This window comes from Nyctereutes procyonoides, unplaced genomic scaffold (genome assembly GCF_905146905.1).
Source record: "Nyctereutes procyonoides isolate TBG_1078 unplaced genomic scaffold, NYPRO_anot_genome, whole genome shotgun sequence".
Classification (NCBI taxonomy): Eukaryota; Metazoa; Chordata; class Mammalia; order Carnivora; family Canidae; genus Nyctereutes; species Nyctereutes procyonoides.
In genome coordinates, this window is record NW_026575052.1 from 47839997 (window position 1) to 47864341 (window position 24345).

Below are 24345 nucleotides of genomic sequence, written 5' to 3' on the forward strand. Positions count from 1 at the left end.
TCTGAAATGTATTCAGTTTACAGAGAACCTCTGACACAAGGTTCAAGAACTATAGATCTGAATCCCAAACCTCTGAATTAACAGTTATTTTGATTTCCAGCTTGTTCAGGGGTCAAAGAGTCACAACACTTCTTCCTGTACGATATGAATATCGGAGATCAATCCTGATTAATCATCAGGATTTCAGGAGGAACAAAGTAACAGCAATGCATTGTGATACAATGAAATCAACTGATAAATGGCACTGTTGCTTTTATTCCTTACTCATGCTAACCTCCCCAAATAGAAGTGTCACCTTAAAAATAAAAGGTGTAGGGATCCCTGGGTGGCGCAGCGGTTTGGCGCCTGCCTTTGGCCCAGGGCGCGATCCTGGAGACCCAGGATCGAATCCCATGTCGGGTGCATGGAGCCTGCTTCTCCCTCTGCCTATGTCTCTGCCTCTCTCTCTCTCTCTCTCTGTGACTATCATAAAAAAAAAAAAAAAAAAAAAAAAAAAGTATTAAAAATAAAAGGTGTAAGAGGTGTACCAAAAACAAAAACACACAAAACATACCATTCATCGAACACCTGTGTGTGATGTACCTGGCACCTGTGCCCTATCTGCACTGCCACTTTGAACTGTTAGCCATGTGAGGATTTTCTGAAGATCATAAAGTAGTAAATATAAGAACAGAAGCTAGTTTGCAGTTTCAGTTCATCCATTTGTTTATGATGCCACGTGCAAGTGATTATGGTGAGAAAGCACTTCACAGATTTCACATCCAGCAAGTTGAACACTCAGTGGTATCTCTGAAACCCAAGTTCTGACAGCCCTGGGGCTTATCACTGGAAACATTTCTAACGTATCCTCAGTTCTGAGGCAGCAAAGTGCCCTGCAGTGTGCACCCACACACCTCAGTTCAAATCCCTCCTGAGCCTGGGGGAAGACTCACACCTCTGAACTACAGATTCATCATCAGAAATGTGAATTAAGTGAAGCACAATCCTCCTTGGAGTGTAGTGAGAATAACCTGAGACATGTATGAAAAGCTTTCAGCTTCTAGAAAGTGTTCTCTTACTTCTGGTTCCCTTCCATCTTTAACTTAAAAAGCGAGTTTTATGATAGTGGCTGCTGTTGCCTTCTTCCTGGTCATCTGTATCAGAGGCTGAAAATGACGTTTTCTACTAGCCGTAGTCGTCTCCTCCGTATTGGTAAGAATTAAGCTCCTTCATAAAGAAGGCTCAGTTTTCTGGATTTTTGTTCTGTTTTACTCTTGTTCTTTGTTACAATGTTTTTCATAAGGAAACATTTCTTATACACTCTGAAAAATCTGTATTGTAATAGGTATGGTGTTTAATGTACCAATTATAAATGAGAATAAAAGACAAATGAAGAGCTTGTTCTCAAAGTGTATTTCAGAGTTTCTTTCCAAGAGAGTCAGACTCTGTAGGTCTGGGGCAGGGGCCAAGAAGCTGTAGTTCTAACAAGCACCCCTGAGGATGCTGAGTGCAGGTGGTTCTCAACACACAGTAAGACATGGTGATGTCATCAACTCAGAAATACTGACCTGCTAGAGTATCACTTCCTAAAGGCTATAGCCTCTGTTAAAAAACAACATAAACTATCAGCACTGAGTCTAAAAGACAGAAATATTCAACCCTAAAAATCCATCATGTCATATATTCTACGTCAAAACATACTACTTTAGCATGTATCTATACCTTAATAGAGTAAAACATTAATAGCCACTACATAAACATCTATAAATATAGCCAGTACCTCTTTACTTCCTGGTTTCCTAGGTGCTAAACTTGTATTTTGTCCCTCTTCCTCTCAAGCCATTCAGGTACACCTGAGAAATCTGTGGAAGGCACAGGTTGGAAAGGCAGCAGGAATCACATCCTTGCTAAAACACACTGGGGAAAAACCAAGGTGTAGGAATCTTCCAGAGGACAGGACCCTGGGCAGAGTTCCCAGGAATGTTGCCAATGAACCCATGGAAATGCGTTTCCTTCTCTCCTTAGTCCCTTCCTGTATGGCTAAGAATAATGCAGAAAGACATGGAGTCAAAACAGGAGACAGAGAAGGAAAAATGCTGCCCAACTGTAACCTAATCTTTGAGATCAAAGATAATGACCTACATAGAAAACAGAGAAGTATTTCATACATGTTCTATGTTATTTTAGGTGACAGGTGTGGCCCCAAGAGGAGGCACAGAAGATGCTCAAGCTCAGAAAACAAAATTTCTTATACATTCAAGTCCTAGAAACAGGGTGCCCGAATGGCATACCTAACAGAGCCATGTGGGAAAGAGCCAGCACCCAAGGGGCTTCTTGTTGGCAGAATTGATGGAAGAGTCTGGCTGACGGCTCTTATTGCAGTTTCCAAGAGAAATGCAAAGCAGGACAGGATCAACAGTTTATTGGCTAGTCTGAATAATTTCATAAGGCTCTAAACTATAAGAGTGGCCCTCCTGGCTTGGTACCTGGGACCTCAGATGACTAAAGCAGAGGAGTATTGCTTCCTGGGGATTAAGGGCAAACTGGAGGAGGCAGGGCCTGGGTTGGTTAATTTGCATGTCAATGGCATGCTCCAGGCATTGCCCTTTGCTATCTCTAAGAATTATCTAACTCTGAGGGACTGTCTCTCCCCAGCCAGAAGGGTTTTTAAAGTGTCCCAATACCACAATATACAAGAAAATTTTAAATATAAGCAATACAACACAACTAGCTATGCACCTCCTGCTTACTAAGAGGAAATCTGGCAGCCTCTTTCCGAACCCAGACTCAAACCAAAGGGAACCAGAAACAGTTAATTTAGGAGAAATCCACTTCCCAAACCCACTCAGTATGTTCAATGTGACACATGTGCTCTCAGCTTATAATTGGGACATGCAAAGCTTTAAGGGTATAATCAAGGGGAAAGATGGTAGGAAGTATTTGCAAGGTGGAAATGAGATGGAGGCACCTCGCTGAGTTTTAATTGCCTTTAAAAAAAAAAAACTCTCGAAAACTTCTGGGAAAACTTCTGAGGAAGAAAACAGGAAACAATTCAGCTATAGAAATCATCTCTGGGCTGGTTTTCAAACTAAGGGACAGCTGCAATATGAGGCACATCCTTTTCCGAATAGCCATACAAAGGGACAACAGTCTCTAGAAACCGTTGACAAGCATCAAGCAGCTACCTCTGCCCCTTAAATTCACACAACTTCTCCACCTCTTTCATGGATGCCAACAATATGAGTTCCCTTAGATTCCATACTGAGAACAGAGACACAAGTGCTTAAAGCATCCTGAGTTAGGATTTGTTTAAAATCAAGAATTACCAATTTTGGTGTGAGGCAGACATTTTGCGATTCCCACTAGTTCAACCTATATATATCTTCATGTACCCCTTCCCCATTACCCTCTCACATCCCCAAACACGGTGAAGAATTGTGGTACTTCCTTTTCTTTACAAATCATGTTCACTTCTTATCATTTAGAGTCTAACCTTACAAAATCAAGTCTGGTGAACATGCAGTACAGGCTAATTAACCAATAACAGCTTTTATTATTTGCCACCCTGCCAAGCGTTTTATGTACATTATCTCCTTGAATCATTACAATTCTAGGAACCAGGTACTATTACCATCTTCATTTTCCAGATAAGGAAATCTAGGCCCTGAGAGATTAAGCAGTTATAGCTGAAAGTCACATGCCTACTAAACAGCAAAGTCCAAATTTAGACCCTGGCTGCCTAACTTGAGAGTCCAAGGTATAATAGCTAACAGCTGAAGAGATGAGGTACTTTCCATGATATGATTAAAGTGAAAAGGGCATGCTCCCTCCACAGATGCTTTAGCAGTCACAGTATAGGGAGACATCAGGGCACAAGAAGGCATTCCAAACATGCCAACACCCCCAGAAGGCACTCAGTCTCTGCATCTTCTAGAACCAGGAACAAGTGGCCATAGATCAATGTCCCAAAAAGGGCAGAAGTATTGGCTTCAGAAAATGAGGTGTGTGTGTGTGTGTGTGTGTGTGAATAAAGGGAAGAAGGTAAATGACATTCTAGGGAGAATCATGCTAAGATTTAGGGATCTTTAATGCTGGCACTGCTGATCTTGAACAGACAGCACAAATAAGCTTAACACGTGGCTTTCACTCAAGGAATTAACCTGTTGCCAAGTAAAGTGTTTCAAAGAACTGGAATGTTGTCAAACTAGCTTAACACCACAAAATGGTACAGCTTAATGAGGCTCCATAAATATTGAGGACTACAACACCCAGCTTCCTCAGCAAAAAGTGCTTTTACAAGTGGTTTGCTGTTTTTCCAGGGTGCATACACATGGTGCTGAAACGCTACAACTAAAAGCTGTCTTTTTTTAAATGAGTATGACTTGTTCCACCCTTCACTTTCCTAGATTTCTTTTGGACCATTTTTAAATTTAAAAATTTACATTAAAAAAAAAGAAAATGTAGGTGATAAATAAATAGAGTAAAAAATCTCAAATAGCTCGTATGATCACGCTTAACAGTTTTCTTCAAACGCCTACTCAAGCTCCGGAGATAAAGACACATCACTTCTCTGGAAAAGCCCTAACTTTGTTAAAAGCAAACCAGACCAGAAGCTGAACACTGAACCTACAAGAGTGGAGAAGCTATACTGACCCGTGCAGACCAGCAACTGGCCTGAGGTCTATTCCAAACCGAGTATCTGGAGAAGGGGGGGGGGGGGGGAGTCTAGAGGACAGGAAAGCTCTCACTGAATGGAAAAGGTAAAAACAAACAAAAAAAAAATCAAAAAATCTATAAATTCAGCAATATTTGTTCCTGAGAAGAATGTGACAGCTACTCACCTATCTACTGCTTCTACGTCAAAGCAAAACCTCTTCTCGATAGAGTCTGTTTTCCGCCGTGTGCAGGATTTCAGGGTGACGGATTCATCTTCTCCCTGTTGGGAGCATACAGACTGTCACATGGGCTATGTTGTGCATCTCTCCAGTATACCACAGACATGTCACATGAACAACAGTGACCATTCCATCTTCTTGAGCCTGGGTGTTCATGACCACAGCAAGGTGGGAAGTCGAGCAAAAACCTTCCCCTCAGGCAAGAGACTCACACAGCTAAAACCTGGAAACCATGTCATACTTCAAGCCAAACACCCCTAGTTTTAATTTAGTTCCAGCACATCATAATGGTACATCAACCCATGCTAGATAAACTCTAGTTGATAATATCTGCAACAGGTTTGACTTACACAAGTTTTTATTTTTTTTATTTTTTGAGAGAGTAGAAAGAGTGTGCACACATGCACATACAAGCAGGAGGAGGGGGAGAGAGGAAGGCATAGAGACAAGCAGACTCCGCGCAGCACAGAGCCCCACACAGGGCTCAATGTCATAACTCTGAGAGCATGACCTGAGCCGAAATCAAGAGTTAGACACTTAACCAACTGAGCCACCCAGGCGCCCCTAATTTTCAGGGTGGATAAGGGTCTATTCTTGACTCTGAACTTCTATAATCTTGGCTCCATCATCTTTTTTCAGAAAGGTCTTCTTGGACCAGGTCAAATATCCCAAGGCACATTCACATAGCACCATGTACTTTGTCTCAGAACTGATCACAGGTGGAATTGTCTGTCCTTGTAAGTGACGATTCCAATCATGTCTCCCTCCTCATCAGACTGTAAGCTCCTTAAGGCCAGGGACTGTCGGTTCTTGCTGATTCCAGTGTCCCCAGAGCCCAAACCGGCCACAGAACAGAGGAAGTGCTCAATAAGTAGATTTTGAACAGTTTTACAAAGGTATAACTAAGGGGAACCCTGGGTGACGCAGCGGTTTGGCGCCTGCCTTTGGCCCAGGGCGCAATCCTGGAGACCCGGGATCGAGTCCCGAATCGGGCTCCCGGTGCATGGGGCCTGCTTCTCCCTCTGCCTGTGTCTCTGCCTCTCTCTCTCTGTGACTATCATAAATAAATAAAAAATTTAAAAAAAAAGGTATAACTAATGTGTAAAAAACTGTACATGTCAATTTATGAGTTCTAACTTCTATATGCATCCATAAAAATCAATACCACAATCAAGCTAATGAACATTTCTATCACCCCCAGAAATTTCCTTGTGTCCTTTGAATTTCATCCCTCCCTCCAGTCCACCCTCAGGTAAATAAATACTGAATTGTCATACAGATCAGTTTGCATATTCTATAATTCATATAAATAGAATCACATATTATGTGCTCTTTTATTTCTGACTTCTTTGATTTGGCACAATTCTTTTGCAGTTCACCTATGTTGTACAAATCAATAGTTTTTTTCTTTTTACTACTGAGTAGTATCCCATTGTACAAATGGAATCCAACAGTTTCATCACATAGTGTTCTTTTATTGCCTAAAAACAGGAATTTCTTTCCCTGATTTTGGCCCCATTTAAGAATTTACAGCTCCTGTTTCTCTTCTCTTGCCTTTGCCAATCGTTTTGTCTGAACAAGGGAGAAAACTAGCAAACCTGCCTAATTTGTTGAGAAAGGAAATGTGACTACATATGGTAAAACTTAACTACCCCCTACTATTACAATACCACACAAACACAGAAGACCTAGCAAGAAACAATTTATATTCACAAGCCTTCCATCTACTGTCTTTTCAGGGGAGTAGAGAACAGTAGGTGAAAGGTCCTGTGGTCAGGGTCCATGAAGCCTGGGAGGAACTGAAAGCGAGCCAGTATGGCTGAATCCCAGAGCAAGTGGCAAAGTGGTATGAAAAAGAGCCTGAGGGAATCAAGAGCCAGATCATGCAGATTGTGGTCCATTTTCCGAGAGCAAGGGAAAAATAATGAAGGGTTTCAAGCAAGGGAAGGGGACAAGGTCAGCTTCGGGCTGCTCAGACCTCACACAGAGAGAGCTGCCATGCCTCATCTCAGAGGGTAGGATACAGGGGAATTCTCTTTCACCACACACATCTCCAAGATGATGGAACAAATCTGCTCACAAATCCTCGTCTGAAGCTAAGAGAAAAGCAGGTACTTTTACAGGAGAATAATGCAAATGAAATGGACAGGAAAGATGAGTGAAAAAGCATGTTAGGAAAATAAAAAACCCATCCTATTATCTATGTTGTCTATTTCCACCTCCTGGGGAGAGCTTTGTACAAACACATATATCATATATAAAGATGTCACATGATTCTCCTGTACAAATTGAGATGACATTACTTCTAGATTGCCAGTCTTCCTATTTCCTCCACCTTAAAGCTGAGGAAATAGAGTGATATCATGGAAAGATATTATTTTATCTATTTTTCTATTATTATTATCACTATTATTCACAGCAGTCATTTCTGATTCAGAAGATGCAGACTCCAGAATCAGAGTCTGAGTACTGCCTCTGTAACTCATCAGTTGTATGGCTCTATAAATCATTTTCTCTCTCTAGACCACAATTTCCTCCTTTATGAAGGAGAAAAGTGGATTAAGCAGGATAATATAGGATAATAGGATAATACAAGGACTTAAAAATATAAAATAAATTTTAGGAATTATTAGGAAAATTAATTATTGTACTATCAAGCTCCTAATACAGAACTCATTATGTGTGAAGCTCTGTCCCAACAATATATATACTAATTCACATAAACTTCTTAAGAACCCAGTGAGGTGTTTACTATTAATTCACTGAACACTTGGGAGTCCCAAACATCCAGCAAAACTGGTTTCTGTCATTCACTTTCCAGTGAAATAAGATCAAACACAAAAGAGTTCTTCTTTTAAGGTTTAGAAAAGCAGAAGGTCAACAGCCCCCAAATAAAGACTGTGTGAAAGAATAATTTAGTGATGCTCATTTCTAGAAAGACAGGATTGGAAAAGGACTATGGCTCAACAAGGGAACAAGTCTAACTCTATTTCCATTGTATGAAAACTAGGGAACACCTAGTGATCAATGTTTAATATCTCTTCCGACTCTGTAAATTCTTTATGTTTCTCTATTTGAACAATATTATTTTCCTGACATTATTCCCTTTCTGACATTGAAAGAACTTTGGTGTATTCTTCTGTAATACATGGAAGGGAAAGAGATGCTGATAAATTCTTATATTTATGGTCTAAGGAAAAGAAAGCCAGGAAGAAAAACTTGAAGTAGTAGAGGTCAAGGGGCAGCTGGCAGAGTAGCCAACAATAATATAAATGCATCTAACATTACTGAGCCACCAGTCTAATTTCAAAGCCAATCCTCTTAGCCTCTGTAATGCCTCCCCACCACACACACAAACCCAACACACTGCACCACAATGCACCACAGAGAGGCCCAGAGATGGAAGACTTACTGGGGACTAATTTATCAACATATTGGACAAGACTTAAAAATTACTTAAACATAGAATCAAAGAAATCATGTAGAATGGAGTCCAGAGATCAAGCAGATGAAAAATATAAATGCTTTTCTTGAAAATATTTAGCTATATCCAAAGGAGTTATATCCAGAAGGAGATATGAAGAGGAGGCAAAATTCAAAGTGTGATAACTGATAAAAATTTCCCAAAGTTACTGAAAGATACCAATCCTCAAAAACAGAAAGGCTCCCAATTCCCAAAAACAATGAAAAAAAAAATCACACATAGGACCATGATAATGAAATGTAATATACTAAAAGAAAAAAATGAAGATATTAAGAGTATCCATAGAGAAAAGACACATCACCAGAAGAAGAAATGTACTCAGGCTGTAGCTAACAAGCCCAGAAGAAAGGAGAAACGCTGTAACACGGTGGGGAGCTCTATACCAGTGACCACAGGGTCTGTGATCAGAGCCAGCTGCAAGAGTACTTCTATACATTTTTCGTGCCATACTGTAATATTCTGTAATATTCCTCCCATCAAGAGGCTGATCTGCATCCCCTCTCCCATTGAAAGTGGGTGGGCTTACGTAGGCTTTTATGACTGCTTCAACCAAAGGAGCAAAAGGAAGGCTGTAAGACTTCTAAGGCTACATGCAGTCTCTGCTTTCTTTGCTAGTATATTCACTCTTTACACCTTCTGCTGCCCTGAGGCTACCATGCTGTGAGGAAACCCAAACTATTTCCCACTGAGAGACCAGATGGACAGGCCCTGAGACTGTATAGAGCAGACAGACGGGAAAGAGGGAAAGAGAGGAAGGAGACCAGGAGAAAAGAAGACAGCCATGGCTGACCAGCCTTCAGCTGCTTCAAACCCTCACTATTCTGGCTCCTGCCACCATCCAATTGGAACCCACTGAGAAACTCCAAGCCCAAACCACCCATCCAAATGCTTGCCCAATTCCCAACCCACAGAAACTGTGAGAAATACTAAAATGACTGGTGTTGTTTTAAAAGCTGCTAAATTTGGGCACCTGGGCTGCTCAGTTATGCATCTGACTTGAGCTTAGGTTATGATCTCAGGGTCCTAGGATTGAGCCCCGCATCAGGCTCCCTCCTCAGTGGGGAGTGTTTCTCCCTCTACCTCTGCCTCTTTCCTGCTTCTCTCCCTCCTCTCCCCCTGCTTATGTGCTCTCCCTCTTAAACAAATAAATAAAATCTTTAGGGGAAAAAAAAGTTGCTAATTTTTTTCGGTAATCTGTTACACCCAAAAGATAACCAGGACATCTAAAACACCAGCTGGCAGCCCTCTTTGTATCAAGTAAGAGTGATGTCCATCAGTTTCACAGGACTAGACCATCCAGGAATTTCTAGCATCTAAACACATTTGACATACTTAATATTGTATATATGTGAAATACAAGAGCCTTTCTTAGTTGCAGTTCCTAGTAGAACTTAAAGCTAAGAATACTCGCTTTGGTACAGTTACTGTCTAGGGTACCATTCCTCTTGGAACTATTGTATAAAAGTAAGGGAAATCACAGTAAAACAAACTTGAAAAAGAAGAACAAAGTTGTAGATCTCATAATCCCAGATTTCCAGATACACTACCATATTTTAGTGATCAAAACGTATGGTACTGGCACAAAAAGAGACAGGTAGCTCAATGGAACAGGACAGAAAATCCACAAATAAACCCACACCTATATGGATCAATTAAACTGCAACAAAGGGGGCAAGAACATACAATAGGAAAAACACATTCTCTTCACAAATGGTGCTGGGAAAACTGGCGACATGTAAAAGAATGAAACTGGGAGATATATGATATATATATATAATGGAATATTATTCAGCCATGACAAGGAATGTGGTATTCCCACTTGCAACAACATGGATGGACCTAGAGGGATAATGCTAAGTGAAGTAGGTCAGACAGAGAAAGATAAATACCATATGATCTCATTTACATGTGCAATTTAAGAAACAAATGAACCAATAAAGAAAAAAAAAGCCAAGTGTACAGAAAAAACAGACTCTTAAATACAGAGAACAAACTGGTGGTTGCCAAGGGCGGGGGGGGGCGGGCAGTGTCCCAATACATAAGGGGGTTTAAGAGTACACGTACTGGGACAAGCACCGAGTAATACATAAAATCATTAAATTATTATACTGTATACCTGAAACCAAATTTAATACTGCATGCTAATTATACATCAGTAAAAAAAAAATTTGAAAACGAAAAAAGAAAATGACAGGGATACACTGACAGTGTTACTATACATATGCATTATAACCATCCTATGTTAGCCAAGCAAAATGAAATTTAAAAAATGAACTCACCCCCTTTCCTCCTGACTTCTGGTCAAATGGTACCATGGTGATTTGTTTGGAATCCCGTTGATATGTACAGTAGTGCTTCACCCAAGAAGTTCCAAAGTGACCTGCAGGATAGTATTCCCATGAAACATCTCTATGTGTCAAGCACATGCTGGAAATACACACAACCCATAACCCACAATGCTCACCCACCCTTAAACTGTTTCTAGGGGCAAATATAGTCTCTACCAGCTAGACTGGAATAGGCAGAAATCTGATCCCACAGGCTGGAAATGGAACTGACCTAGGGCTTTCTCAAGGGACCAAGAAGACTGTTTCCCACTAAATGCTGCATCCAATTGGTCTTATAATATAAGGGATGTAGAGGTTCCCTGGGGAAATTAATTCACTTTCCCATCATTTATCTCCACTTGAAGTTTCCTTTCTCCCCTGACAGGAGTAAGAGGACTATGGAAAGAACAGAAAAGCTCCTCAAAGTGCCTGTCACTGTTCCCATCTGGTGTGATAACTTCATGCTTCCCGCACAGCTGCTCTGCAACTCTCTGCAAAGATGTACAGGGGTTCTGACCTACTGCCAAACCCCTAACCTGTACTTTAGCAGAACTCAAGATAATCCAAAAAGCAGACAGACAAACTCTGACACAGAGATGTAAATGGAAGTAACTATAAATACCTAAATGCAATCTAAGGAGTCTGTCCCTCAATATACAGTCTCTGATTTTACCTGGTGGTTGGCCAATTACTTTATTTTGAATAACAAAATATTATTAGATGAAGAAGGCATAATTAGTATTATTAGCCTCTATGGTCCTCAACACTAGCCTTAGATGTTCACAGATATCATAGAGCAGAAGTTTGTTTGTTTTTTAGTAATAACATGAGATTTAACAAAGATTTAGTAATTATTTTTCAGGTATCAGGCCTATAGCAAGTGTGCAATGTCGCTTAGGAAACTAAAAAAGTAAAAAACAACAGTGTATACACTAAAACGAAGATAAAAATAACAACCATTCTAATTTATTTTTGTGGCTCAGAAAAAAAATTCCAGTGATAGCACAACACAAAGATTCCTTAAGCGTGGCATCTTAAACAATTTGAGCATCCAAATAAAGACAGTAATGGATATGGATTCAGCCTACCGAGTAGAAGAGAAATTCTTAAGTCCATCCTGACAATAAAAGGATGGATGGATGGATGGATGGATGGATGGATGGATGGATGGGAAAGGAGAGAAGGAAAGAATGAGGAAGGAAGGGTGGTCACTTCCTCACAGTACACTAAATGGCATCTAATAAATGTGGGGTGACAGAGCTGAGAAATCACCATTTTGCAACCATCACTGTAACAATCTGTTCAGGCAAGAGGGGCTGATGGATGCTAACTCTAGGGAGGGCAAAGCTTGATAAGAAGGATATGGTCTCAAGGCATCTCCTCATAGACTGTTAATGAACTACAAGGAAAAAATAGTGATTGTACAGTGAGTGGATAAACCAAAGGATACTTTGAGTGGCCAAAATTAACATAACCATGTGGGCCAGATGGCCATCCTGTGCCATGATATGTGATCCCCAAAGAAAACCACAAATGTTACTTATGTAGGATTTGACAAGGGATGCCTAACCTGAATCTAATCTTCAGGAAACATTAGACAAATCCACACTGAAGAAAATTCTAGAAAAGAACTGGTTTACATTCTTCAAAAATGTCCATGTCATGAAGGACAAAGAAAAGCTGAGGAACTATTACAGAGTAAAGGAGTCTAAAATCATGACAAATAAAAAAAAAAAATCATGACAAGTAAACACAGCACAAAATCCTATCTAGAAAGAAGAAAATATAAGGGCACTACTGGGACAACTGACAAAACTGGAATATGAACTGTCATTTACATTAAATATCTTATCAGTGTTAAATTTGCTGTATATGGTAACTATACTATGGTGACATAAAAAGAATACCCTTACTCTTAGAAAATACACACTAAAGAAGCAGGGGGTACAGAACCTATTTTAAAAGGATTCAGAAAAAAATGGCAGTGTGTATGTGTGTGTCTCTATGACTGTGATGTGTGTATGCATATAGCCAGAAAAAGAAAGAATGCGCTAAGTGTAGAAAAATGGTAAAAAATCATGCATCTGGATAAAGGGCACATGGTTGTCCCTTATACTCTTCTTGCAATTTTTCTGTAAGTTTCAAATTATTTCTAAGTAATAAGTTAACCAATACTTTCAAATGAATAGACCTGTATCCACTGATACACTTTAGACTCGTGTGTTTGAGAGTTAAAATCTGGCTCTAATGAAAATCCAGATATTCATGTTTTAAAAATCATGTGAAATATTTGCATAAAATTGGATTATTAATGTGAAAGTCTATGTAAGTAAATAATATGAATAAATAAAGTATTTTAAGTGGAGACTGAACTATATATTCAAGTTGACCTTAAACTTTTTGGAGTGGTTCTTCTCACTGGGTAAAAAAGGTAACCTCTTATACTGAGGCCTACACAAAATACAGCACTAGGATACTTTCCACTTCTTATAAACCTCAACAAGCTCATCTCTGTAAGAAAAAAGGGCATAAAACCCTCAAGACAACCAATGCCTCCAACCTAAAACCCCACTACTGCCTCCATTGTCACCAGGCAACAATTTTAAGGCCAACCAAAATTTGAGTAATCACTAACCAGAAAATCACTGAAATCAAGTGCTCTTTTCCATTAGTAAGCTTCTAGGAGTGGAGATATTTGCCTTGTCCTGAATCAACAAAAGAATAGTAAAGAGCACAGAACCAGCAAGAATTGGGAAGGAGCAACACATCCAATCAAAAAGGAGGGATGGAAGACGACAACTATCCATTAAAGAAAAAAAGAACTGACCTCCTTTTATCTCTAGCACTCCATGAGCTAAGTCTGGAAATGCTACCCTCATAGCACGGCCCCATTAAAAAGTCTTTCCCCAGGCCTAGCACAGGAGTCTCTGAGTCACCACAGAGGAGTCTGAGTTAGCAGCACCTGGCATTTTTTCCTTTGACCACATCAGTGGGACAATGGATTTCTCTTCCTACCAATTAGAGTGAGTTTGTGTTTCTACTTCTCATAAAATATAAGTGTTCAAATGATAGCAACTGAAGAAAGGAGGGAGAGGACTTAAGTAATGACTGGTCCTTGCTGAAACAAGTCTTGAATCCAACAAAATTACTCCATATGCAGTCCACCCAAGAATATGACTGCTGAGAAACAATAAGGTCTAGCATGCCAGGCCCTTCCAGAGCCTCTCTGCCAAGCATGTGATGGATACAGCCATCCAAGGGCATTTGTGGGACACTGTGGAGGAAAAAACCACCACAGAGCCTCAATGGATTCCAGGTTCCCAAGGGAATTTCCAGTTACAAAGCAAATACAAAGAGAGGTAAACAAGACCTTCTGGATACCCCTCTCTCAAAAAACTCAACTATACTACTCTCATTCATCCAAATCTGTATTGACAGAACCTGTGCTTTTAAGTTAGGCACTATTAGATACACTCTCCACCTCCTGGGCAAAAGGCATGAGGGTACCCCAAGCTACTGTTTGCCACCAGCACTCACGTTTCTCCTGAACATACAGGTAACCTTCCATGGTGTAGGGACTGATGGTCTTGTGCTCAAGGGGATTTTCCTTCATCTTTTTCATCAGTGATTCCACTTCTGACCTGGTGCCTTCGAAGCGGTTTCTTGTCTAGGATGAAAGGAATTTTATTCAAATCAGAGAAATGAAACCTTGTTCCCATCTCTAATAATTCACAACATCAACCTATGGAATCCTTAGATCTAAAACCAGATAAGAAACATTTAGCCACCCAGGAATTCAAGCAAATATTCACTTTCAAGAAGTGTCCTATGACCTTAAAATCCTACAACAGAATGATTCTGTGGTTCTCAAGACCATCAAAACCATCTGGAGAATGTGGGAAAAATGCAAATGTCCAGGCCTCACCCCTAAAGATTAATTTAGTACCTGTGGACCCAGAAATGTGCATTTAAACAAGCACCCAAGGGATCCTGACTCAGTTCACAGAATAGTCCCCAAGCCCCCTACAAGACAGAGGGACTTACTTCTCCAGCTGCAGGGAATACCATTTGCTGATGGTTCACAGATGGTTTCCTCCTCAAAAGGGAGCTACTTCATTCAAGGTAACTCCTTTCCCCCAGGGCAACCTGCACCCCATGACTAGTTCAGGCTGGGGGCAAAAGGGGAAGGGGTCCCAAGTCTGACACCCTTTCTTCTATTCAGGCCATGGTGAAGGTCCATATCAGGTCCAGGACACCCCAGGGCATTGAATGAGGCCTCACAGCTCAACTCCTGCAACTGTCTGCTGCCCTCTGTCTCACAGGTGATTCTGCTAACCCTGCTCCCCTGTAAACCTGCTACATGTAAACCTCCACTTCTGAGTCTACCTCCTAAGGAAATTGGCCTAAGGGAAAGCCATGCTTTGTGAAACCTTGTGCGAGACTCTGCAACTTCTTGTTTTCCAAAACATAGAGAACCGTGGCAGGGCAAGCTCCAGGCTTTTAAACCCATGCAATATAACTCACAAGGACACACTTGGATTTCTTTTCCACACAGCATCATCTAGAGACAAAGACAACATGTAGGCTAATATAGCCAGCCACATAGTGAACAGGCGGCTGAGGACCAGTAACTGCTAACCAAAGGGCCCTCAGCACGATTCTGAGACCAAAAAGTCCTGCTGGTTAAAGTTTGGTGAAGGCAACTGGGAGTAAACGGGTCTGTCTTGGATTTCCTGTCAGCCTCACTGAAAGTTGAACAAGATCATATCCTCTGAGCTGCAGGCCAGCATGTGTGCCCTACCCCCATCCCCTGAACACACTCCAAGGTCTCTTGTGGCCAGGCAGCTAGATGCACAGAAATGAGGCTGGGCCTTCCACTGCCAAAGGAAATCCTGATTCTGGTGCTACACATTTAAAACAAAAATATCAGCAGGACTTCCGAGAACATAAATAGTACTTAGAAATAATGGAAAAGAGGATGATGCTCTAACCTGGGGCCATGAAGCACCCTTAAAATGCCTGCCCCCAGCTGCCCTTTGAACCCAAACAGGACCCATCTTCTTCACCTGCATTTCAATCCAGGTTAAGTGATCTCTATGCAATCAGACCCATACTTTGTTCTTTCCTTTCCTCAACCAGAGAAAGGAAACCTGCCTGTCCCTTTGCCCACTCACATTCTGTATGCTAATGGTCAACTCAGTCTTGAAGTCGCTGAAATCCTTGGCCAGTTCATAACCATGGTGATAGAAAGTGAAGAGTCCTTGCAAGAACGCGAGTAGCTGTAATGAAAGAAGGGCAGAGTTCACATAAGCACGCCAAATAGGTATGCAGCTTTACCTGAGTTCCCAACCTTGGTTTGAAAGACTAGAATAAAATAATAAAAATGCCTATCATCTACTGAGCACTACTTGTATGCCAGGCACTGTAACATCGTATGCCAGCTCTCACTAAACGTTAACTCAGTAGGTAAGTACTATTGTTGTCTCCATTTCAATATTGAGGACACAAGTTCAGAAAGGTTAAATAACTTCCTCCAAAAGACAAAGTACATTACATAGCAACCAGGATTTGAAATCAGGTCTCCTTGGCACCAACATCCAAGCTCTTCCTCAACCTCAGAGCCTTCTAAAAAAAAAATCACTTCTTCAGAAACTGAAGACCAGTCTCCTTCAAATCCAACTCAGTCTCCATCAAATACATCTGTAATATCAGGTTACCATGGGGAAAAGTGTGGTTATATTGGCAGCCAACAAAGAGGGGAGAAGAGGAAGCTGGTATGTTCTGAGTCTGCAGTTAACAGGCAAAGTCAAATCAAAGAAAATCATCCAGATCGGACTTCCACTCAAGTGTGCTTCTGTGCTTTCCCTAAACTATCCACATATAAACACTATAGATGTACCCATGTCTTCAGTTATGATGGTTCCCTGAAATTCTCATTTAAATCTCCTTGAGCTAAAAGGTATTAAGTCCATTCACAGTGTGGTCTGGTGTTCAGTGAAGACTGAAAACATCTGTTCAGCATGTTTCTCACAACACACCTTCAGACAAAGAAAACTATTAATGTTCCCTCCCTGAGCCCTGCCAGTCTTCACTTCACCAAGTTCAACCAATGCTCCTGCCATATTTCCTCCCAGAATCTACACACAAACCTACTGTTGTTAGGCTTCCCTGGCCCCTTCCCAAGTTCTACACATCTTGCCTCAGTTCCAAATCTCAACCTGAAGAAAGGATTGTAATAAAAGCCTCAACTAGGTTTTAGAAGAACCAGAACTTTACTTTGTCACATGCTCTGTCGTACTGCATTTGGGGACCCCATACCTGTTCCTTGAATCTTCCAATGCCAACTCTCATTTTCTGACTGGTCCACTCTGACCTCCCTGACCTGCCTCTAACACATGTTAACATCAGGATACAGTTGCTTTACTTTATAGTGCTATTTAATTTTCCAGTCCCTAAAATGAACATATCTTTAGTAATTAAACATATTCTCACTTTGTTTTTTCACCTAACTCTCCTCTTCTGAGAGGCACCCCTAACAATGATGGTAAAGGAAACTCAGCCCACCTCTGCTCATCTCCCTCTTGGTTGGTTGGCTTGTGACAAGACCATAAGCACTAAGTATGTGCTACTCTACCTAAGCTCAGAGAAAAGAATGGTCTTTGGACTAAGCCACATGCCTGGCCCAGTTTAACAAAGAGCTCTACACTGTGAAGTCAGACAAAATCCAGCTTTTAAATAATATGATACCCTGACTTCCCACCACTATTGTCCCTAGAGCAAGTATTCTCTTAGATTCTCATGGGAGGTCAGAAAGGAGGCCTTGCTGGGTCCTCTGGCATAAAAAATATCTAATGATGCCACATATAAATCACTAGTACAAATCAATTAAAGGTGGTAAACCACATAGAGTCACCACAGACTAATAATGAATTATTTTCATGAAAGATGATGGAAGCTTTTGAACCTCTCCTGTATAAAATACTGTTTTGAGAGGAAAGCTCAGGCTTTTCCTCCTAGATGGCTCCAGTAATAAAGAAGAGGTCCTTATGTCAAACCTAGTGTCAGTGTTCACAATGAAAACTGTATCTTTATCTTTTCCTTCCCTCCGTTCTTGAATGCTATGCCCACTCATCACTTTTCCAAGGCACTGAACTAATAATGCAGGAGATACGCAGCAAATTCTAAAGTCATTTCTCCTATTAACTCTGATCTACCTAACCCCTTAAAGTCAACAGGGCTTCCAACAGCCCACTAAGACACCACCTGGGCATGCACACCAAGTACTCCAAAGGCAGAGAGTTATTGGTATTTATTTTGATTTTCACTTCCTTTGATATCATGCTTGATTGTCTGCTTCTCTGTGGGAAATTATTCCATAGGTATTGTTATCTTTGGCCCACTTCCCTTCTCCTCTGGCAGCATTGCTCTTCCCCTCGCCCACCTCCTGACATCCCCTTCCCACACACCGCATGACCTTTTGAATCTAGCACCCGGTGGAGAATGGAAGTCCACTCCCAGAGGGCGGGGCGCGGCTCACAGAAAGCTCTCAGAGATGGGATCATCTGTCTGCCTTAAAGAAATGCCTGCACTCAAGCACACAGAGGAAAAGCTTGTTGTAGCCTCACCTTAGCTGGCAGATAAATCAGCACGTCCACACAGGCTGTTCCCTGAACAGTCAGCGACACACAATCACAGCACAACAAAGGAAATGCCAAAGAAAGGCCTTTCCGGGGATCCCTGGGTGGCTCAGTGGTTTGGCACCTGCCTTTGGCCCAGGGCGCGATCCTGGAGACCCGGGATCGAATCCCACGTCGGGCTCCCGGTGCATGGAGCCTGTTTATCCCTCTGCCTGTGTCCCTGCCCCTCTCCTCTCTCTCTCTCTCTCTCTCTCTCTCTCTCTCTCTCTCTCTCTCTCTGTGTGTGACTATCATAAATTTAAAAAAAAAAAAAAGGCCTTTCCCCCTTCCCTTTGCCTTCAAGGACCCCCATCCTTGTTTTCTTCAGAAAATGACTAAAAAAAAAAAAAAAATCTATTCCTCTTTCCAACCAGATAACATAGCTATATACATTTTTTTAAGTAAGCAAAAACATTAAGTGCTTCATTTAGTGACAGTTGTACCATTCTGGACTATCTGATAAATTTAGGTTGCTTCCATTCATAGAATAAAGCTATTGCTATAGGCTGAATAGTGTTCCCCCAACCCTGACAAAAAAAATTATGTTGAAGCCCTAATCCCAGTAACTCAGAATATGATTTTATTTGGAAAGAGTCTTTATGGAGGTAATCAACTTAAAATTAGGCCAGGAGGACACTAAAATGACCAGTGTCCTCATAAAAAAAGGGATATTTGGACAGAAACAGAGAGATGATAGCTACACAAGGCCAAGGGACAGCAGTGATGCACCTATAAAGCAAGAAATGCCAATACTGCTAGCAACACAGAAGCTAGAGGGAAGAAGCTAGCCCAGAAGCTAGAGAGAAGAAAAGATAATTTCCCTACAGGTTTCAGAGGGAGCAGGCCCTGCTGACACCTTGATCTTGGACTTCAAGCCTCTAGAACTAGGAGACATAGTAAGTTTCTGAGAACCTAGTTGGTGGTACTTTGTTATGGCAGCCCTCACAAACAAATATAACCACCAAGAATCATTCATTTGCATGACAAAGAGAAAAGCAGACAGTAGAGCAATTAAAAGTTGTACTGGGCAAGCCATGTTAACGCCCTGCAACTCCTCTTTTCCAAGAGGACACTAATGCTACACTAATGCTAATGCTTTCTGGGGTGGTGGTAAAGACTGAGATTACCTATGCAATGGCCTTAACACAGGAGCACCCACTGGAGCTGTCGGCAAGAGGGATATACTCAGATGTACATGTCAGAAGATGCAGTGTGGTGGCAGTGTCCAGCACAGCCTGGGGAAGGGGAGAGCCCAAGATAGCATGCAACAAATCAAAGGAAAAATGAAGACCTACGATGGGGCAGAAGTAGTAAGAAAGGACAGGAAGTCACAGCAGCATGAAATATTTGCAAGGTACAACTCAGAGGATGCAGTGTCTGATGAATGCGGGGAATGAGTTCTCTGTAGCCTTCAATTATGAAAACTCAGGGAACAGACATTATGTGGCTTCACCTTCAAGAAATCAGGATGTCATTATCTGCAGTCCAAAATCTCCAGAACATTTAGTACCTCAACAAGAAAATAAAGGCTTCCAGGGCACACACACACAAAAAAATGTGGTTTTGATCCCTGAAGTCTGAATTTTCTGCTTTGGAACAGTGAACTTTTTTTGTTTTTGTTTTTGTTTTCCTGAATGTCAAGAACAACCTGGTACTTGAAGTTACTTTCTAAGAAACAAATGAACATAGTCAATATGCATGGAGGTTCCTTGAATGGCTGCAAGATTCCCTTGACAGCAACCACCTCAAAATATGAATACCCATACCAGGTACCCCAGCAGTTTAGTTCAATAAATTTTGTGCTGTTTTCCTTTCTACCTGTAAGCAATCAAATACTGTTTCAGAGAGACCAAGAGCAAGACCATTCCAGTTCTGCTAGGTACCAGATGTCACCTTAGAGAATAAATGTGCTTCCATTTCCTCATCTGAAAACAGACATAAAACAGCAATTACCTACCCTCAGAGACAGTGTAAAGATTGATGACATTCTGGAGGTGAACGGATCATTAGCATATAACACAGTTACACCTAATCATCAACTGTTATTTCAAGGGTCTCCTGCACAATCTCTGCCAGGGGCTCAAACTTAAATGTACAACAGAATCACCTTAGAGGCCTTACTAAAAGAGATACAACAGGGGGGCTCACCCTCAGTTTTGGGGTCTAGGGTGGAGACTGAGAGTGCATTTCTCAGACTTTGACAACCACAGATGTAATCAGCAGTGTTCTGGATCAATCCCTCCCGCTATCCACAGCTCCCAAAGAACTGACCTGCCCATAAGCGGGTGGGTTGAGCAACATCAACTTCTATAAAAAAGTGAAGGTTTAACATGTGAATTCTATATACAGCCTCTTAACCAATTCATTTAATTTAACTTTGGGCAAGTTCCTATCACTTTCTTTTCATTCTAACAGGGGACCAGAAATTTTTTTCATTAGCTCTCCCAGTGCCTCACTGCATGGTCTAGGAAACGTCCACAAATCCCAACAGTTTTCCACTCTTTAAAACCCTTCTGGCACTTCCATGCATGATTCCTCCTGTTCCACCTGGCACTGAGCTACTTGCTCCCTTAGCTACCTCTCTATACATCTCGCTTCCCTAATAAGGCTTTGAACTCCTCGGAAACAGCATAGCAATTTCTCTATAGTAAGCAAACGCTTTCAGATTTACCAAAAAAAAATTTTTTTTTACCAAAAATTTTTATATTAAAACAGGTAGGCCCTATTAATATTGGCACTTGACTTGTTTGCTCATCTGAGCAGACCCAGATTGAATGAAGCTTACATATTTCTCTATCTTATGATAAATAGTAATTGTTAACTGGGTGCTAATTAGCAATTATATACTAACTGGGTGCTAATTAGGTTTACTCTATTCTAAGCATCATACATGGATAAACTTACTTATTCCTCCTAACATCTTTATATGGCAGATGGTATTATTATACTCATTTTGCAGATGAGGAATCTCAGGCTCAGAGAAATTAATTACTTCCCCAAGAACACACAGGAAATGGCTGACCTGAGATTTAAATCTAGGCAGTCTGGCTCTGAAGCCCTTACCAATGATTATACTGCCTCTCAAAAATTCAAGACACTGATATACTAAAAGTGAGTGCCAGGAAATAGGATTATTTAGAAAGAAGGAAAAAAGGAAAGAAAAGGGAAGGAAGAAGGGAAGGGAAGGAAGGGAAGGAAGAAGGGAAGGGAAGGGAAGGGAAGGGAAGGGAAGGGAAGGGAAGGGAAGGGAAGGGAAGGGAAGGGAAGGGAAGGGAAGGGAAGGGAAGGGAAGGGAAGGAAGGGAAGGGAAGGGAAGGGAAGGGAAGGGAAGGGAAGGGAAGGGAAGGGAAGGGAAGGGAAGGGGAAAACAGACACAAAGAGGAGAAAGAAAAGGAGGGGGAGGGAGGAGAAGGAAAGCCCACCTAGATCAGCAGTCATCCAGCTGAGTACAGACAGGTTGGCTGAAACCCTCAGATTTAAGAGAAATAAATATCTACTGTTTTATGAGGTTTTGTGGTTGTTATCCAGCAAAAGCTAAGAGATACAGTTCCTGACTCACTAGGAATACTTACTAGGAGATCAAACTGGACAGCAACAACAACAAAATCACTTCAAAGAAGTATGATGGGCCAATTAAAATCCAAGTCCTCAAAAGCAGGCAATTGTAGAGTAATATCAATGTGCACATAAAGATTATTACAATCACATTGGATTTTTTTTCCCTCTACAAATTCTGGTAAAATCAACTTAAAATGCCCAAGGCTAATTCTCTGAGAGGATCTGAATGCCTGCCCAGACCAGAGGAAACAGTCTTCAGTAAACCTTCACTGAAAAGCTAGCTTTGGGCATCCCCGGTGGCTCAGTGGTTTGGCGCCTGCCTTCAGCCCAGGGCGTGATCCTGGAGTCCCGGGATCAAGTCCCACATCAGCCTCCCTGTATTGAGCCTGCTTCTCCCTCTGCCTGTGTCTCTGCCTCTCTCTGTGTGTCTCTCATGAATAAATAAAAATCTTAAAAAAAAAAAAAAAAAAAAAACACCTCTGTGCCCTTAACAGAGAAATCAATCAGCTCACTTTCTCTAACAGATGGCTTCTCCCACCACACCAGACCCTGCAAAAAACATGGGGATTTTGACCTGAGACTGTGACAGAGACCACTACTAGACAGGAAGTTGGCTCTAAAGTGTCTAATTTTCAGATAAGAAGACTGAGGTAATTAAAGACCTTAAAGAAGTTGCCAGATGAGGTGGCAGAGAGTGGAATCCCCAGATCACAGTTCCAGTATAGTAAGAAATCTAAGCATCAGATTCCAAAGCCAACTGGAGACTGATCAAATTATTAGCAAGTCTACATGCCTAAAAAGCATCCTAGAAGTTTATAAATTAGAAATGGAGCACAGAACACTTTTTACTAAAAACAGTGGTTATTTTCTTTCAGTTTCTTACATTTTGATTCTTGTTTAAGAAAATCATTTTCTTATATCTAGGTAGGTAAGAATCATTTCTATAGAGACCCCAGGCTTGGGTCTAAATCACAGGCTGCATTTTTAATTAAGAATCCAAGGTCTGCAAGAGTTTTAAATTGAGGCCCACACGCTCTCTTATTGTTTCCAGGACATCTTCATAATGTGCATTCAGAGTGCCACAACAGGGTACAGCACCACCACCACTGCACAAAGCCACAACCACGCAAAGGTGGCTTCAACTAAAGCTGGACTTGTTTCTACACTACAATCTTCTGTAACCACTGGGACACAGTGACCAAGTCCAAATCCCATCATGGTTCAGCAAGCACAATCTCCCTGCTGCCCAGTTATAACAAACTACAATGAGAAATCACTTTACATAGCACCTCTTAATGCATGGAAGGAGCGCAGAGGGGCTTCGAGCTGAGCAGACAAAAAGAGGAAGGCATCCTGTACATTCCCCTTTTGCCTTAGGTCTTATTTGAAGAAGAAAGGAAGGGGGTGGAAAGGGTGAAAAGTTAAGGTATAATCACTACTGTTGGGCAAGATGGAAACTCCGGCTCCTGCCCTCCTTCCACCTAGAAACCAATTAGCAGAATACAGGGGAGCTTGAGGACGCAACTACCACTGAATGGACCATCACTGCTGCTCAGGTTGCAAAGGAATGGCCACAGGGGACAATCCAGGGTAGCCAGATCGACAGAGTGCTGCTACATAGCAGAAGGCAGAGCGCCAGAGCTGGTCAACCTCTTCATCAACAACCTAGAGCATTTTGTAATCTACGCAGTGGAATGAGGGCTGGGGATCAAAGTGTGGATGACCATTAAACCCTGAGCATATACTTACAGGCTCCACGAACTCAAACATCTTTCTCTCTTGGACTTCTTGCACCTTGAAGACATACTCCAGGGATACTTCATAGAAATGCTGCCGGACCAAGTCCACTTGGCTGTCTGCCTACAAACAAGACAGAATTTAAGAGAAAAATCAGTCACTATCCAAGGAGAGCATTCAGCAAGCAAGCTAGAAAAATCTCTGGAGATGGTTTTTAATAACAATTCAAACAATACAAAACAGACATGAGAATAATGACAACAGCCAGTCGAGGACTTGACTTTGTGCCAGGCACCATACCCTCAGGTGTGCATAGGTTGTTACTCACTCCTCATTAACTAGTTATTTAATCCTCATTCCATTATTAAAAAGAAGATACTCTCGGGATGCTTGGGTGGCTCAGTGGTTGAGCGTCTTGCCTTTGATCAGGGCATGATCCTGGGGTCCTGGGATCGAGTCCCGCATCGGGCTCCCCACAGAGAGCCTGCTTCTCCTCTATGTTTTTGCCTCTCTCTCTGTGTCTCTCATGAATAAATAAAATCTTAAAAAAAAAAAAGAAGAAGAAGAAGATACTCTCATTACCTCTAATTTACAGGAGGAAAATGAAGTCTGCTAACATTAAGGAAGCTGCAGCAGCTAGTACATAGGAGAGTTAGGATTTCTGTACTTGTGGATCAGCATCCAAGACT

At 41.4% G+C, this 24345-nt stretch overlaps 1 protein-coding gene across 2 annotated transcripts in view; it reads right to left on the reverse strand.

Moving 5' to 3' along the window:
- The window catches only part of ARHGAP26 (Rho GTPase activating protein 26), a 418379-nt gene that overhangs the window by 272921 nt on the left and 121113 nt on the right, over positions 1–24345 (reverse strand). For both annotated transcript variants that reach the window (XM_055332159.1, XM_055332158.1), the window contains exons 6-10: positions 23669–23779; positions 15860–15964; positions 14223–14352; positions 10638–10738; positions 4821–4915 (exon numbers count right to left, since the gene is read on the reverse strand). In XM_055332159.1, coding sequence (XP_055188134.1) covers positions 4821–4915; positions 10638–10738; positions 14223–14352; positions 15860–15964; positions 23669–23779 — 542 coding nt within the window. The remainder of the gene's footprint in view (positions 1–4820; positions 4916–10637; positions 10739–14222; positions 14353–15859; positions 15965–23668; positions 23780–24345) is intronic.